General features: G+C 48.0%; 1 protein-coding gene across 2 annotated transcripts in view; it reads right to left on the bottom strand.

Moving 5' to 3' along the window:
* The window catches only part of WSCD2 (WSC domain containing 2), a 117,102-nt gene that overhangs the window by 43,841 nt on the left and 56,430 nt on the right, over window positions 1-16,831 (bottom strand). For both annotated transcript variants that reach the window (XM_018061077.1, XM_018061076.1), the window contains one exon: window positions 12,511-13,447. In XM_018061077.1, coding sequence (XP_017916566.1) covers window positions 12,511-12,889 — 379 coding nt within the window. In that variant the 5' untranslated portion in view covers window positions 12,890-13,447. The remainder of the gene's footprint in view (window positions 1-12,510; window positions 13,448-16,831) is intronic.

Raw genomic sequence — 16,831 nt, 5'->3', positions numbered from 1 at the left:
CGCACGCGTGTGTGTGGCGTTTACATCTGGGCTGGGAGAGAGAACTTCCATGGGCCGTGGTTGGCAAGTAACCTTAGTTCAGGAGTTCACTAGAGGACAGGGTGTCCAAGGATGGGCAGGAGGAGGAAATAAAAGAGGAGGAAGGAGAGGAAGGGAAAGGGAAAGTGAGTGAGCCGTTGTTTATTTTGGCAGAATGAGGTCATTGTCATCAGATCAAAAGCTGTGTGTGTGTGAGAGGGAGAATATGCATTGAGTACCTACTGTGTGCTGGCTACTATGTGCCATGCCTCATTTAAAAAGATGCAGTCCTCACACCCTTCTCATTGACCCATCTTCTAGATGAAGAGCCTGATCCCAATGACTGCTCTCTCTCTCTGTCATAGGGATAAATCTTTGTATTTGGCATACGGTGTATGCTTTCCTACTGGTCCCCACTCATGTTCCTCTGTCTTACTTGTTTCTAAGTAGAATTCGAAACTATGCAATCTGCCTGTGTGCCTACCGCTTGAAAGCATCTCGCTTAAAATTTAAGCCCAGATCTGTCCTCCAGCCATTGTCCATTTGAGGAGGCTTCGCTTTCATTTGACCCACAGGCCTTAGGATCATAAGGGACCATACTGAGTCCAGAGGGAGATGAGTGCTCACAACCCAGAAATGCTGGGCTTGGATGTACTACGACCATGGGTGTTCTCGCCAGAGGGTGAGGGTAGGTGCATGTGACTATAGGTGCGATTGTGGATTGTGTTAGATGAGAGTCTTATAATCAAATTAATAGGAGTGTGAGCGTAGGTACGCACATGCCCACCGTAGGGTGAATGGGTGGACTGTCACGGTACTCTTCGTGCTTTCAAAGCACCCTATCCTCGTGTTTTTCTGTTGCACGCACATGTGCATGCTCAGTCACGTCCCACTCTTTGCAACCCCCATGGACTGTAGCCCACCTGCCAGGCTCCTCTGTCCATGGGACTTTTCCAGGCAAGACTACTGGAGTGGGTTGCCACTGCCTTGTCCAGGGGACCTTCCTGAGCCAGAGGTGGAGCCTGTGCCTCCTTCATGGGATTTGTACCACCAGTGCCACCTGGGAAGCCCTTACCTGCTCTGATCTCGGGGAGACACTGACCTTGGAAGAGCCAATCATATTGTACCTGCCACCAGCCAGTGATTGATGGCTCCAGGGAAGGACGCATGACCTACTCTTTGGATTCTTATAGATTAAAGCTGGGAGAAAGAAGTCTGTCTCCCTTGAGTTGTGACACTGGTATTTTCTAAGCCCGGAACTACCGACAGCCAAGATCCCTGGCACAAAGTCAGTCTGTGCAGGAGAACCAAGCTAAGTCAGAAGGAAGCAGAGCTGAGAGTTAGGAAGAGAATGGCACAATTCATTTATTTGACAACCTAGCCCCTTTGGTAGTTTGGTGACAAGACACACTACCTTTTCTTCTTTGGCTGAAGCTGATTCGAGATGGGTTTTTTGTCACCTGCCATCAAAGGAGCACTGACTAATATGCTGACTGCCCAGCTAAGTTGCTTGAGTCCACCCAGCTGGGAGAGTCCAGACCATGTCCCTATTTAGGCTGCCCTTTCTTGTGTACCACACTTAGTCTCGGCTTGAGAGAAAAGCTTCTCCATCCCGCCAGAGAGACCTTCCTGGAGGGATGATGGGAGACGGAGGGTCTTTTGGAAGAGGAGTTAATACTTGACCATAGGTCCATCTGCCCCAAAGCCTGGGCTTCTAATGCTGTGCCACCCCTCCCCTAACCCTCACACCAGGCCAGGCATCAGGCTGAGATGACCCACACAACAGCCGCTCAAAGACTTGTTGTGGGAACAGATGAAGCTCCTCTTCTTCCTCTGTCCACAAGAGGGGAAAAGAGACTCACGGTCCCCTTCACTGATGCTCTGGAGAAGCGTGGCATGCTAGACACTGTGACCTGATGGATGGGCTGAGCTCTGTGGGTCAGGAAACGGATACTGAATCTGTTTCCTCCTTGCCTTGTGCAAGGAAGGGCTGGTGACTCTTTCCCTCCTGACCCTTCAGTGCAGGCTGTGGCCAACACAACCGGCGACCCTGTCACTGGAGCTCTATCACCCAGTTAGAGATAAGCTCATGGTAGGCTGGGGGGGTGGGTAGGAGGGGGTGGGCTACCATCCAACCCACTTCCAATTTTCCTCAAGTTCTGCTGTAGTGGCAGAATCTCCCGGAGATGAGGGGGAGGTTGGGTATGTAAAACAGGGACAAAATTCACAGGCCACTCGAGGGTGAATTAATGGCTGAGTTCATATAATCTATCAGCTCGTTGGAGCAGCCATCCGAATATCGCTGAAATGGCAAAGTCCCGTCCCAGCCTGGCTATTTATCTCAAGCCCAGAAACCAGCGAGGGGTGAGCCCAGGAGAGCACAAGCATCTGGGAAAGAGCTTTCCTGACTATTTTCTCCCCTTTCCTGTCCTTTTTTTCCCTCTTTTGCTTCAATTAATCTTCCTTTTCAAGCAACGTTGCTCTCTTCAATAAAGGTAATTTGTTAAGAGGATAGCTAAACATGTGCTAATTTTTATTCCTCTTATTTATTGTTTGTGAGTAGATTTGCAGACAGGAGGTATTACAGTGCCCTCAAGGACCAGTTTCGGAGTCTGCCAGACCTGGGTTCTAATCCTGACACTCCAAGGAGGCTGGCAGTCGTACTCAAGGTCCTGCCTAAAAAGTGGAAATAAAACATAAGCATGTAGGAGTTCCCTGGTGGTCCAGGGGTTAAGAATTCTCCTTGCAGTGCAGGGGATGTAAGTTCAATCTCTGGTTGGGGAAATAAGATCCCACGTGCCTCGGAGCGACCAAGTTCCTGCTTGCTGTGACCACTGAGCCCACACCACAGCTAGAGAGTCAGTGCACCATGACCAAAGATGCCGCATGATGTAATGAAGATCCCGTGGACACAGCCAAATAAATGAAATAAAAATTGAAAAAAAAAAAACCCAAAAACCAACATAAGGGTATTTTGGGTTGAACTGTGCCCCTCATAAAAAAGATCAGTTGAAGTCCTAAGCCCAGTACCTCAGAATGTGACCTTCTTTGGAAATAGGGTCCCTTCTTATGTAATTAATTGTGAGGTGAAACTGGAGTAGGTGGGTCCCCATCCAGCATGACTGGGGTCCCCTCTGAAGTCCCAGAGCCACAAGGAGGAGACTACGTGAAGACAGAGGCAATGACTGGTGCTTTACAGCTGTGAGGAAGGCCACGGGTTCCTGCTGATGCCAGGAGCTGGGGGAAAGGTGTGCAAGAGGCTCCCTCTTACGGGCTTTGAGAGCCCATCTTGATGTCGGACTTTTAGCCTCCTGAACTGCAAGGTAATATATCTCTGTTGTTTCAAGCCACCAGTTCAAGTACCAGTTCATAGTGCTTTGCTATAGCAGCCCTTGAACACAAATATGGGGGTATTTAAAAAAAAATATTTATTTATTTGGCTGCTCTTAGGACTAGAGATCTCTTCAAGAAAATTAGAGATACCAAGGGAACATTTCATGCAAAGATGGGCTCAATAAAGTACAGAAATGGTACGGACCTAACAGAAGCAGAAGATATTAAGAAGAGGTGGCAAGAATACACAGAAGAACTGTACAAAAAAGATCTTCACGACCCAGCTAATCATGATGATGTGATCACTAATCTAGAGCCAGACATCTTGGAATGTGAAGTCAAGTGGGCCTTAAAAAGCATCACTATGAACAAAGCTCGTGGAGGTGATGGAATTCCAGTTGAGCTGTTTCAAATCCTGAAAGATGATGCTGTGACAGTGCTGCACTCAATATGCCAGCAAATTTGGAAAACTCAGCAGTAGCCGTAAGACTGGAAAAGGTCAGTTTTCACTCCAATGCCGAAGAAAGGCAATGCCAAAGAATGCTCAAACTACCGCACAATTGCACTCATCTCGCATGCTAGTAAAGCAATGCTCAAAATTCTCCAAGCCAGGCTTCAGCAATACGTGAACCGTGAACTCCCTGATGTTCAAGCTGGTTTTAGAAAAGGCAGAGGAACCAGAGATCAAATTGCCAACATCCGCTGGATCATGGAAAAAGCAAGAGACTTCCAGAAAGACATCTATTTCTGCTTTATTGACTATGCCAAAGCTTTGACTGTGTGGATCACAAGAAACTGTGGAAAATTCTGGGAGAGATGGGAATACCAGACCACCTGACCTGCCTCTTGAGAAATCTGTATGCAGGTCGGGAAGCAACAGTTAGACCTGGACATGGAACAACAGACTGGTTCCAAATAGGAAAAGGAGTACGTCAAGGCTGTATATTGTCACCTTGCTTATTTAACATATGCAGAGTACATCATGAGAAACGCTGGACTGGAAAAAACACAAGCTGGAATCAAGATTGCTGGGAGAAATATCAATAACCTCAGATATGCAGATGACACCACCCTCATGGCAGAAAGTGAAGAGGAACTAAGAAGCCTCTTGATGAAAGTGAAAGAGGACAGTGAAAACTTGGCTTAAAGCTCAACATTCAGAAAACGAAGATCATGGCATCCGGTCCCATCACTTCATGGGAAATAGATGGAGAAACAGTGGAAACAGTGTCAGACTTTATTTTGGGGGGCTCCAAAATCACTGCAGATGGTGACTGCAGCCATGAAATTAAAAGACACTTACTCCTTGGAAGAAAATTTATGACCAACCTAGATAGCATATTCAAAAGCAGAGACATTACTTTGCCGACTAAGTTCCGTCTAGTCAAGGCTATGGTTTTTCCTGTGGTCATGTATGGATGTGAGAGTTGGACCGTGAAGAAGGCTGAGAGCTGAAGAATTGATGCTTTTGAACTGTGGTGTTGGAGAAGACTCTGGAGAGTCCCTTGGACTGCAAGGAGATCCAACCAGTCCATTCTGAAGGAGATCAACCCTGGGATTTCTTTGGAAGGAATGTTGCTGAAGCTGAGACTCCAGCACTTTGGCCCCCTCATGTGAAGAGCTGACTCACTGGAAAAGACTCTGATGCTGGGAGGGATTGGGGGCAGGAGGAGAAGGGGACGACCGAGGATGAGATGGCTGGATGGCATCACGGACTCGATGGACGTGAGTCTGAGTGAACTCTGGGAGTTGGTGATGGACAGGGAGGCCTGGCGTGCTGCAATTCATGGGGTCGCAAAGAGTTGGACACGACTGAGCAACTGAACTGAACTCTGGGTCTTTAGTTGCAGCACACAAGGCCTTTTTTTTGGAAAGAAGTCTATTTATTTATTTTTGGCTGTGCTTGGTCTTCACTGTTGGGCGGGCTTTCTTTCCCGTGCGGTGCTCGGGCTTCACTGCGCGCTGGCTTCGCTTGCTGTGACGCACGGTCTCCAGGGTGCTTGGGCTTCAGAGGTTGAGGCACGCAGGCTCAGTAGCTGTGGCTCCCGGGCTCCAGGGCGCAGGCTCAGTAGCCGTGGCACGTGGGCTTAGTTAATCCATGGCGTGTGGGGTCTTCCCGGACCAGAGATTGACCCCGTGTCTCCTGCATTGGCAGGCAGATTCTTTACCACTGCGCCACCAGCCTCAACCATCCTTAAGCTGAGGCAGGTTAGCTCTTAGTTGCAGCGGGATCTAGTTCTCCCCCCAGGGATCGGACCTGGCCCCCCTGCATTGGGAACATGGAGTTTTTAGCCACTGGACCACCAGCAAAGTCCCTACAGGGGTATTTTAAAAATTGACTGTAAGAAAAAATAATTGACTAGAAGATTGATCTCTTTGTGGGAAAGAGACACAGTTATTTTCCTGCTGGGGATTCTTCACTATCTTGGAAAGTTGTCCTTCGGAAGGATCACTCCAGTGCTATCTGGGCTTCCTTGTGCAGGAAATTCCATTCCTGGAATTCCTGCTCATATCTAGGTTCCCTTGGGGTAGAAGGGATGCATCTTTCACTTTGGTCAGGGCCCAAGGATCCTACAGGCTCAGCTCAACTATCTCCTCCCCGCAGGAAGGCATGATACAGCCCCATGACCCAACCGGATCCCTCCCTTGGGATCCCACAGTTCCCTGGTTTACCCCACCTTAACACTTTTCGAAACAATTTTCCAAGTACTGGGCATTATTTTTTCAGATTATGAAGAATTTAGGCTCACTGTGAAAGAATTTTTAACAAAATGAAAAAGTGCTATAGTGGGCGAAGCGTGACATGATGCTACATATATACAGTGTTCCAGTGTTTAGAAATCACCGACTCAACTCTGTGAGATGGCGAAGGACAGGGAAGCCTCGAGTACTGCAGCCCATAAGATTGCAAAGAGTCAGACATGACTTAGTGACTGAACAACAATTCATTAGAAATAAACCCATAAGGGAGGAAACAGGACCATAAAGGTGATACCTCAACAGTGCTGATCATGAATGTTGTTGGATGGTGGGCTTCTGGGCTATTTCAACTTTTATCTCTTTTTGCTATGTATTCTAATTTTTCTATGATAAGCATGTGTGACTTTGATAATCAAGAAAAAAGTTATGTTTTAAAATATAATTCATCTGTTTACTTGTCTTTCTTTTCCCTGGAGGGTATGACTATTCCTCAGACCAAAAAAAAAACCCAAAAAAAAACTGCGCTTGAATCATTCTTGTGTCTCCACTTCCCAGCACAGGGCAGGGCAAACAGACATGCAAGAAATACAGAGTGAATGAATGAATGGAGCTGGGATTCTATTAAGAGTCGGACATGACTGAGTGACTGAACAATGAACAACATAGCTCAGTGGTGAAGAATAAGAGCTTTGGGGGCTTCCCTGGTGGCTCTGGATCTTTTTAAAGCAACAGTTAGAACTGGACATGGAACAACAGACTGGTTGCAAATTGGGAAAGAAGTATGTCAAGGCTGTACATTGTCACTGTGTTTATTTAACTTCTATGCAGAGTACATCATGCAAAATGCCAGGCTGGATAAAGCACAAGCTGGAATCAAGATTGCCGGGAGAAATATCAATAACCTCAAATATGCAGACGATATCATGGTTATAGCAGAAAGCAAAGAATAACTAAAGAGCCTCTTGATGAAAGTGAAAGAGGAGAGTGAAAACTTGCCTTAAAGCTCAACATTCAGAAAACGAAGATCATGGAATCTGGTCCCATCACTTCATGGGAAATAGATGGGGAAACAATGGAAACAGTGAGAGACTTTATTTGGGGGGGCTCCAAAATCACTGCAGATGGTGACTGCAGCCATGAAATTAAAAGATGCTTACTCCTTGGAAGAAAAGTTATGACCAACCTAGATAGTATATTCAAAAGCAGAGACATTACTTTGCCGACTAAGGTCCGTCTAGTCAAGGCTATGGTTTTCCCAGCGGTCATGTATGGATGTGAGAGTTGGACTATGGAAAGCTGAGAACCGAAGAATTGATGCTTTTGAACTGTGGTGTTGGAGAAGACTCTTGAGAGTCCCTTGGACTACAAGGAGATCCAACCTGTCCATCCTAAAGGAAATCAGTCCTGATATTCATTGGAAGAACTGATGCTGAAGCTGAAACTCCAATCCTTTGGCCATCTGATGTGAAGAGCTGACTCATTTGAAAAGCTCTGATGCTGGGAAAGATTGAAGGCAGGAGGAGAAGGGGATGACAGAGGATGAGATGGTTGGATGGCATCATTGACTCTATGGACATGAGTTTGAGTAAACTCCAGGAGTTGGTGATAGACAGGGAGGCCTGGTGTGCTGCAGTCCATGGGGTCGCAAACAGTCAAACACGGCTGAGCGACTGAACTGAACTGAACTGAACTGAACCTAACCTGTGGCTCACTGGTAAAGAATCCACCTGCCAATGCAGGAGACATGGTTTGATTCCTGATCTGGGAAGACCGCACATGCCTCAGAGCAGCTAAGTGTGCTCACCACAAAGCCTGCACCGTTGAAGCCTGCTTGTCCCAGAGCCCGTGCTTTGCAACGAGAAGCCCGGGCACCCTTGCTAGAGAGTCGCTCCCACTAGCCGCAACTAGAGCAAAGGGCATGCAGCAGCAAAGACCCAGCACAACCAAAACAAATAAATGAAATTATTATTTTTTTAAAAAAGAAGAAGAGCTTTGGATGTAAAAAGAGTCGGGTAGGAGTCTCTTCTGCTGCTTGGCAACTGTGCATCATGGGACAAGTCCTTTAACCTCTCTGAGCCTCCGTTTCTTCACCTATGAAAAAGAGTTTAATACTTCCTACAGACATAAGGCTGAGCATGAGCACACAGTCTGACCCAGAGCTGACCCTCCATAACCTGCAGAGATTGCATCTTTTGCTGGAGGAGGTGGGAAGTGGGAGCCCTGCAGTCACTTCCAAAAATGCTGACTAAATCTATTGTGTCCTTCTTCAAGCCCAGCCCAACACCCTCTGTAATCTGGGGTGGGGGAAACAGAAACAGCGCAGACTTTGAAATCAAGCTGGAGTCGGTTCCTGGCTGTGCTCCCGACAACGGGGTCACCTAAGGCAAGTCACATCGCCTCTGTTCTCTCCTACAGAATTACAATATTAATAATAATAGCCAGCATGCAATAAGTGCCTACTGGGTTCCAGGGTCTGTGCTGAACACTCTCTGTGCACTGAGAACTGAGACGACATAGTGCTTAGGGTTCAAGTGTAAGATCCAAACCTCCCAGGTTCAAATATTGATTTATCCTCTCCTCCTGCTGGTTAACCTCGGGCAGGTTACCTAACCTCTCTGTGCTTCTGTTTCCTCCCTGGAAGGGGGAGTTAATGACAGTGTCTACTTAAGCTGGGCTGCCAAGAAGACTATGGGATGTACCAGCTGCAAAGTGTTTAGAACAGTGCCTGGCCTTTAGAGAGCATGCCATTGATTTATCTTATATAATCATCACAACAGACATCTGATGTTAAGTATCTTTTACCTCCCAAAGGAAACTGAGGTGACCTGCCCAGAGCTTCACAAGCCACCGCAGAACCGGGATTTGAACCCTCATGTGGCTGCTCAGAGCGCAGGATCTTGAAAGCCTAGCAAGGTGACTGGCATGTTGCAGGTGCCAGCTCCACCCAGGAAGTCAGACTTCCTGACCAACCCCAGCCCAGCCTGGGAGCAGCTCCACCCTCCCTTCCTGTCCCATGATGGGCTCCGAGTCCTTTACAGCTTGAGTCTTGCATCGTTGCATCAAGCAGAGCCCTTGCCAACTTTAGATAAAAACCAAATGTGTTTAGCATCAGGTCAAGGAAGCGTCTCATTTTTATTAGCGTTAATCTAATACGTTGTTGTTCCTTGCCGAACTCTGAATAAGTTAATCAAGGACAGTCTGAATTTGTGTTTTCTTAATAAGACTGCCTGATTTCGAAGCTGCCTGCTGAGAGCTCTGCGCTCCAGGCTTCTTTATTTTCTCTTCTGTCTCTCTTTATACTTTATAAAATATCTAAGATTTCCAGAAGCAAGGGGTGGGGTAGCATGGTAGAGAAGAAGGCTCACAAGCTTTGGAATTAAATGAATCTTGCTTCAAACCTCAGTTCCTCTACTCACCACCTGGGTAACCTGGGGTAACTGACTTCTTCTGAGTTTTTACTTTTTGCATTTGTAAAATAGGATAATAATAGTCTTTAACTTGTTGAGTTGTTGTGATGATTACATAAGGCAATGATGGTCTAGCCTATAATAACCATTCAATATATATTTAGCTACTATTTCTGCTACTATTAATATTAGTGGCAGCAACTATTAAGTGACCTATTATTATAAATCAGGAGATCTGATAAGCATTTTAAATATTTCATTCAAATAACATATGAAAAGCAAATAGAACAGTGGCTGGCATAAAGTAGGTGCTCAAGGAATGGTAATAATTACTTGTAACGGTGGTGGTGGTATTTCATTCTCATAATAAATGGGGGTGGTGTTTCTGTTGTTGCTGGATGTATCAATCACGCCATTAGGGAATCATATTCTATTAGAGGACCTCAACAAACACAGGAAATTACTGTTCATGTAAGGGCCATGACAGGGAGCACAGAGAAGGAACATTTGATCAAGCCTGGAGGGGGGTCAGGACAATTTTCTGGAGGTGAACTAAGCTGAGACCGGGAGGAAGAGCAGAGCTGTGGCCAGGCAGCAGGCTGGTCATTCTTTCATCTCTCCATCCAACGACTCGTTTATACAGCCAGGAGGCACTGAGTACCAGCTTTGTTTCTGGTGCTGTCCAAGGTGCTGGTAGAATGAAGCAATCAGGACAGGTACTGTCTCTGCCTTCATGGAGCTGACAGTCTAGCAGTAGAGATAGACTATAAGGAAGCAAAGTGCTTCCCTGGGGATCCAGAGGTTAAGAATCCACCTTGCAATGCCGGGGACACTGGTTCAATCCCTGGTCCAGGAAGATCTCACATGCCGTGGGGCAACTCAGCCTGTGTAGCACAACTATTGAGTCTGCCTGCTGCAACTGAAGCCCGCATGCCCAGAGCCTGTGTTCCACAACAAGAGAAGCCACTGGAATGATTAGCCTGTGCACTGCAACTAGAGACGAGCCCCTGCTTTTCTCAACTAGAGAGAGCCCGTGCAGCAACCAAGACCGAGAGCAGCCAAAAATAGAACAAGCAAAGAAAATTTCAGGAATTAAAAATCTAAGGAAGCAAATAAAAGCAAGATACTTTCAGATGGTGATATGTACTGTGACAAAAATAGAATTGGGGAATGTGGTCCTGACCAGGCACAAAATGGGGCTACTCTAGGGCGTTCCAGGAAGACCTCTATGGGATGGCACGGTTTGACTGGAGACCTGATGGAAGGGAGGAAGGGGGCCATGCAAAGATATGGGGAAGAGCATCCCAGATGGAAAGGACTAACTATAAAAAGATCCTGAGGTAGGATCGGGATTGATGTGTTTAATGAGTAGCAAGGAGCAAAGCGGAGAGAGATGTGTGGTGAAGTGGGTGGGAAGTGTTACATGTTAATGTTACAACATGTAATGCCAAGTGTTATAACATGGTGGGTCATGCTGGGGGCTCTGGAATTTATCATAAGTTTGATGGGGCTTGCAAAGTAGCAGAGTTTGGAGTGGCTGGGATGAGATGAAGCTTGGTGATTGGAGAAGGCAGTGAGGGAATTTCTCCATCAGGGTAGCACCTCACACCTCAGCTATGCCTACAAGATGGGGTCCCTTACCCAGGTGGATCAGCAAGACCTTCCTGATCACCCCTAAGACTCTACTCTGTGCAGGCATCATGCTAGGTGTTTCCATAATCATGTCTCATCAAACTCTCAGGAGAAGCCTGGCAGGAAGGAGGCCATTGTTCCCATTTTACAGATGACAAAACTGAGGCATGAAAAGGTCAAGCCACTTGCTTGGACTACGTGATTGGTTGGAGTGGAGTTGGACTATGAATCCAAGTCCCCTAAGCCATTCTGCTGCCTCTCACCTTCTCCTTCACTGCCCTGTGAAGTTTTTAAGGAAGTGGAATTCTAGGAAATTCCTGAGGGTAAGATGATGGGGTCTTCTTGATGGCTCCTGAGCCAGACGCAGGTTGGGACTGAAGCAGGGAAACATACTCCCCAGGACAAGTCCCCTCCAATAGCCCTGCTTCCTTCCACAGGGGCAGAAGGGGTTTTTCCACAAGTTAAATCACAACGGAAGTGTGACGTGTGTCAGGGAACACAAGGGTTGGGGAGGGTTTCCTTCTGTCCTGATTGGTGGTAGATCCTCCCAAACCATCTGGTTGCAATTCTGGAAATGTCCATTCGTGTTAATCTCATGAATTGCAGGAGTTGTGGGGTCCTCCCCAGAACGCTGATCCGATGAGGGGACATCGGTTGACCCTGGGAAGTAGTCATAGAGGCAGCATCCAGGCCAGATGTGTCTGCTTTGAACTTGTCACTGACCAGCTATGTGGCCTTGGGGAAAGTTTGCACTTCTCCAAGCCTGTTTCCATGGGCATAGGATCACATTCCTTAAGACCATGGAGTGTAGTGAAAATCAAGTGAGGTGAGGTACTTAGGAAGAAAAGCCCAATTTGAATGTGACAGGCTAAGAAAATGCAACGAAACGAAGTCCCCTAAGCGCCCTCACCAAGCGATCCAGCTAAGCGGACGGAGAGACAGACTGCAGGGAACAGAAGCTCTGCCACTAGCTAGCTGTGTGACCTTAGGCTCCCGGGGCCTCAGTTTCCTCATCTTTAAAATGGGAATAATAGCTCCTATCACATGGAGTTGTGGCTGTAATTTGATGCCTGTCAAGTGCTTGGAAAAGTACCTGGCCCTTAGTAAGCGCTCAACAGATGCTCAGGGTTTTGATATTCAGGTGCATGTAACAAGGGCTATAAAGGCACGGGAGGGTCAGATGCTGACCTCTGACAGATTCAGGGTTCAGCTCTAAGTGTGGATGTTTATAAGCTGTGTGACCCTGGGCAAGCTACCTAATGTCTCTGAGCTTCAGTTTTCTCCTCTGCGAAACCTCCTGCATATATGATGGCTCTAGGCAACACTGACCGCTGGCAGCTGTTACCATCATATCATGAGTATCATCATCCCCCTCCCTTGTCTGCAGCCACCTTCCAGCCCAGAGGCTCACCCCTCTTACCTCGCTCCTCCTCCTTCTCCCGGACGACCCTCCCCTTGAGGGCCCGGCTCCAGGCTCCCCCGTAGTCCCCTAGCTTGGCTCTCTCATTCCCGTCCTTGCCCTTGAACCAGGGTCCGTACCTGCGGGCGATGCTTGAGACTTCACCTGTGTCCCGGAAGCCTCTGCCCAGATTTAAGTCACCCAGGAAGGTCAGCTCAGCGCCCTCCACTGGGACCCCCACAGCGGGGTTGGCCTGGTTCTGGGAGACGGCAGGCTGACCCACAAAACCAGAGTGAAGGAAGACAAGGCTCCCAGCCGTCAGGTAGAGCACCAGGAAGGTAAAGAAACGCACAGGCTTCCTGCGGAAGTACCGCTGGAATTTGAACCAGAGCTTGGCCATAGTGGGATCATTCCGGACTGGATCGCTGGGGCTCAGCTGGGGGTTGGGGGGTGTGGTCCAGGGAGAGAATGGAGGAGGGCTTTGTTCCTCAATCTTCCCTTAGGGATGGAGCCCCTGGGGGTCTTCAGTCTTAATCCCGCTGTGAAGGTGACTGCCAAGTCCAGGGCAGGAGGCCAAGTCCAATGCTTGGCTAACGCCAAGAGAAGAGAGGACAGGGTTCAGCAGCCCTCCCGAGGTCAAGGTGAGCTTCTTTGGGCCATGAAAGCGGTGCTGAGGTTCAGGGCACTCAGGAGTTGGTCCCATTTTCCTACATCTTGTTCTCTGCCTCAGAATTCCCAAAGAACTTGGAAAATAGCAATGGGAGGAGGATGTTGTGAGGGTTCACAGGCAGCTGGAGTTCGCTTCTTGCCCCTTCTCCGTTGCTCAGGCCTATAGGAGCTGGGTTAATGCACAGGGGGCCTCCTCCCCAGCTGGGGACCAAGCTCGGTCTGTCCGCCTGGTGGAGACACAAGCGGGCAGCCTTTCATCTGGTGAAGCGTTAGGGCTCAGGGCTGCCACCTGCAAAAGAGCACAGGTCCAGACATAAGAAACCTCCTGGCAGAGGCCAGAACGTGACGCTTTCTTGAACATTCTCAGGGGAGGGGGCCATGCAGAGTCCAGAGAGGGAGGAAACCAGTGGCCCAAAGAACCCGGCAGTGCTGGGTAAAAGCGACCCCTACTGGTCCTCGTCTCGGGGACAAGCTTTATCTCGGACAAGCTCAGGTCCTTAGGCTCCACTGCTCAGTGCTCAGTCATGTCTGACTCTTTGTGACCCTGTGGACTGTAGCCCACCAGGCTCCTCTGTCCAGGGGATCTTTCACGCACGAATACTGGAGTGGGTTGCCATTCCCTTCTCCAAGGGATCTTCCCAACCCAGGGATCGAACCTGCACCTCTTGCATCTCCTGCATTGCAGGCGGATTCTTTACTGCTGAGCCACGGGGGAAGGCCTTCTTAAGCCCAATACGTCTGCATGTTTGTCAAATATATGCTGACTCATGGGGGTTACTTTAAGTCAAAATGTACTTCCTAGGTCTTTGCCAGACTGTCTGCTGGACGTGGCTGATACTGAACAAGATCAAATTTGTTCATCTTTTCCCCCCAAACACATATTTATAGAAGCCCTACTGTGTAGCAGGCACGTCCTGCATGTGTGCTAATTCGCTTCAGTCTGTCCGACTCTTTGGGACCCCATGTAGACTGTAGCCCACCAGGCTCCTCTGTCCATGGGATTTTTTCAGGCAGGATTACTGGAGTGGGTTGCCATGCCCTCCTCCAGGCTCTGTTCTAGGTGCTGGAAATAAAGCTGTGAACCCAAGAGACACAGTTCCTTCTCTCACCAGGATCACATGGTAATGGAAGAGTTCAAATCCAGAGTCCCTCTCTTCTGTCCAAGGAGGAGAAGGAGAAGGAAGGAAAGCAGAATTATTTAGCAACATACACATTCACTCAGTATTTGTTGCACTTGGCACGCTCTGCTTTGTACTGAGCCTGCTATGTGTATTACTCTCCCCCATGTTCCCGTGGGAAGTGACTATTTCCCATTTTACAAATGAAGAAACTGAGACTACACAGCTGGTGAGTGGTGGAGGTGGGATTGGAACCTAGGATGGTCCTAACACCAAAGCACAGCTCCGAACCCCCACTTGTTGACTCTTTCTCCCACACGGTCAGGGCATCCCTTGGGAGTTCCGAGACAGCCCCCGAAGCAGCAGCCCGTCTCCACCTGCTCCCAGTGGCCAGTGGCGGCTCATTCTATGAGGGCCCCTCAGAGTGTGGTCCGAGGAGCATCTGATTCAGCATCCCCTGGGAGCCTGGCTATCCATGAAGATTCCTAATCTCTCCAATCGGAATTTCTGGTTGAGGAGGAAACCTACAGGTGTAACCAGGTGCTCTTAGGTGATGATCAAAGCACAAAGGTTTGACAACCACGGTTTTTTCAGTAAACACTCAGGATCAGCAGTCTGGAAGAAAATAGATTGTAAATTAGAAAGTGGAAAAAAAGAAAAAAGAACTCCATTTGCCTTATGTGGTTTCATATCACCACCAGCAGGGGGCCTCATGACAATCTTGGCCACTGCAAAGGATTCAAGTGTCAGCCAGCCAATGGGTGATTTGAATGGTGACAGCCCCTACCAAATCCAGACAGCAGCATGAGAGTGTAACTGGGGTTCAAGGTAGAGTCCAGCGTTCCTCCATATGCCATCCTATTCATTCAAGAATTAAGCACTGAGCACCTACAAGCGCTAGCTATCGTTGTAAGCGCTTGGAACTATTCAATGAACAAGACAGCCCCAAATGCATGCTCTTGTGGGGTCAAACTCTCTGTTCATCCATCCATCATTCTTTAATTTATTCAGCAGTCCACCTACCCATCCATCCATCCATTAAGTCACAGTCTTTTCACCCACCCATCATTCATTCTTTAATCTATCCATCAATTCCCCTACCCCTCCATCCATTCATCATTCATCTGTTCGTTGATCCATCCACCCATCCATCCATCACCCATTCACTCATCTATCTATCCATCTGAATTGGAGCAGCCCACTCACTCACCCAGCTCTCCACCTACCCATTCATCCGCCCATTCCTCCATTCATCTAGCAACATGTCTTACTCGCCTACCTTGCATGTGCTTGGAATGCGGAAATAAACAATTTGGAAAAAAAAATAATTCAGAGTTGCTGCTTTCAAAGAATTCAGAGCTTACTGAGAGAGAGAGCAATTTAAATGATCACCACATCAAATCACTATACTAGAGCTGCTGCTGCTGCTGCTAAGTCACTTCAGTTGTGTCCAACTCTGTGCGACCCCATAGACAGCAGCCCACCAGGCTCCCGCATCCCTGGGATTCTCCGGGTAAGAACACTGGAGTGGGTTGCCATTTCCTTCTCCAATGCATGAAAGTGAAAAGCGGAAGTGAAGTCGAAATCAGTTGTGCCCGACTCTTCTCAACACCATGGGCTGCAGCCCACCAGGCTCCTCTGTCCATGGAATTTTCCAGGCAGAGAGACAAAGATAAATCCCATAGTAGCTGTATATATAAGATATAGAACAGAAATTAATATTAACAGCTAATGTTCATCGAGCACTTATTATATGCCAGATACCACTCTACAAACATAATGCTCTGATTTAATCGTCATATCAATCCAACGAGGCAGATTTAGATCCATTTCAAAGGGGAGAGGAATGAGGCACAGGATGATAAAGTAACTTTTCCAGGGCCACACAGCTGGTAAGTGGCAGCTGGCTTGTGAACCTGGGCTCATCTGATTTCACAGCTTGTGTCCCTAACCACACATCTATTCTAGTCTTGTATTCCTTTGAGAATATGGTAAAAAAAAAAAAAAAAAAAAAAAAAACTACAGGCATATGCCCAGAGAAGAGCGCTTGCACAAAAGTTCCTAGATATTGGCTTACAATGTCAAGGGGGTTCTGCACCCTGAGGTAAGAGGCCCCGGAATGTGGGAGCCCCGAGAAGTGAGGGTCTGAAGCTTCCCTGAGGGGAATCAGAGAGGGCTTCCCTCTGGAAGGTTCTTTAAGCTGGCAGGTCTTGTAGGAAGAGTCAGCTTTCTGGGTGAATAAACAGCAGAAGGACACTTTAGGGAGGAGGAACAGCACATACCCAGGGCAGGGCACTAGGGTGGAGGCAGCTGAGGAGCTTAGTGAGTGAAGTCAAGTTGCTCAGTCATGTCTGACTCTTTGCGACCCCAAGGACTGTATATAGCCCACCAGGCTCCTCCGTGCATGGGATTCTCCAGGCAGGAATACTGGAATGGGTTGCCATGTCCATCTGCAGGGGATCTTCCCGACCTAGGGATCGAACCTGGGTCTCCTGCATTGCAGGCAGATGCTTTACCTTCTGAGCCAATAGAGGAGCTTAGGGCATGGTAAGAAG

This window comes from Capra hircus, chromosome 17 (assembly GCF_001704415.2).
Source record: "Capra hircus breed San Clemente chromosome 17, ASM170441v1, whole genome shotgun sequence".
In the NCBI taxonomy this organism is placed as follows: domain Eukaryota; kingdom Metazoa; phylum Chordata; class Mammalia; order Artiodactyla; family Bovidae; genus Capra; species Capra hircus.
This window is presented reverse-complemented; position numbering and strand designations above follow the sequence as displayed.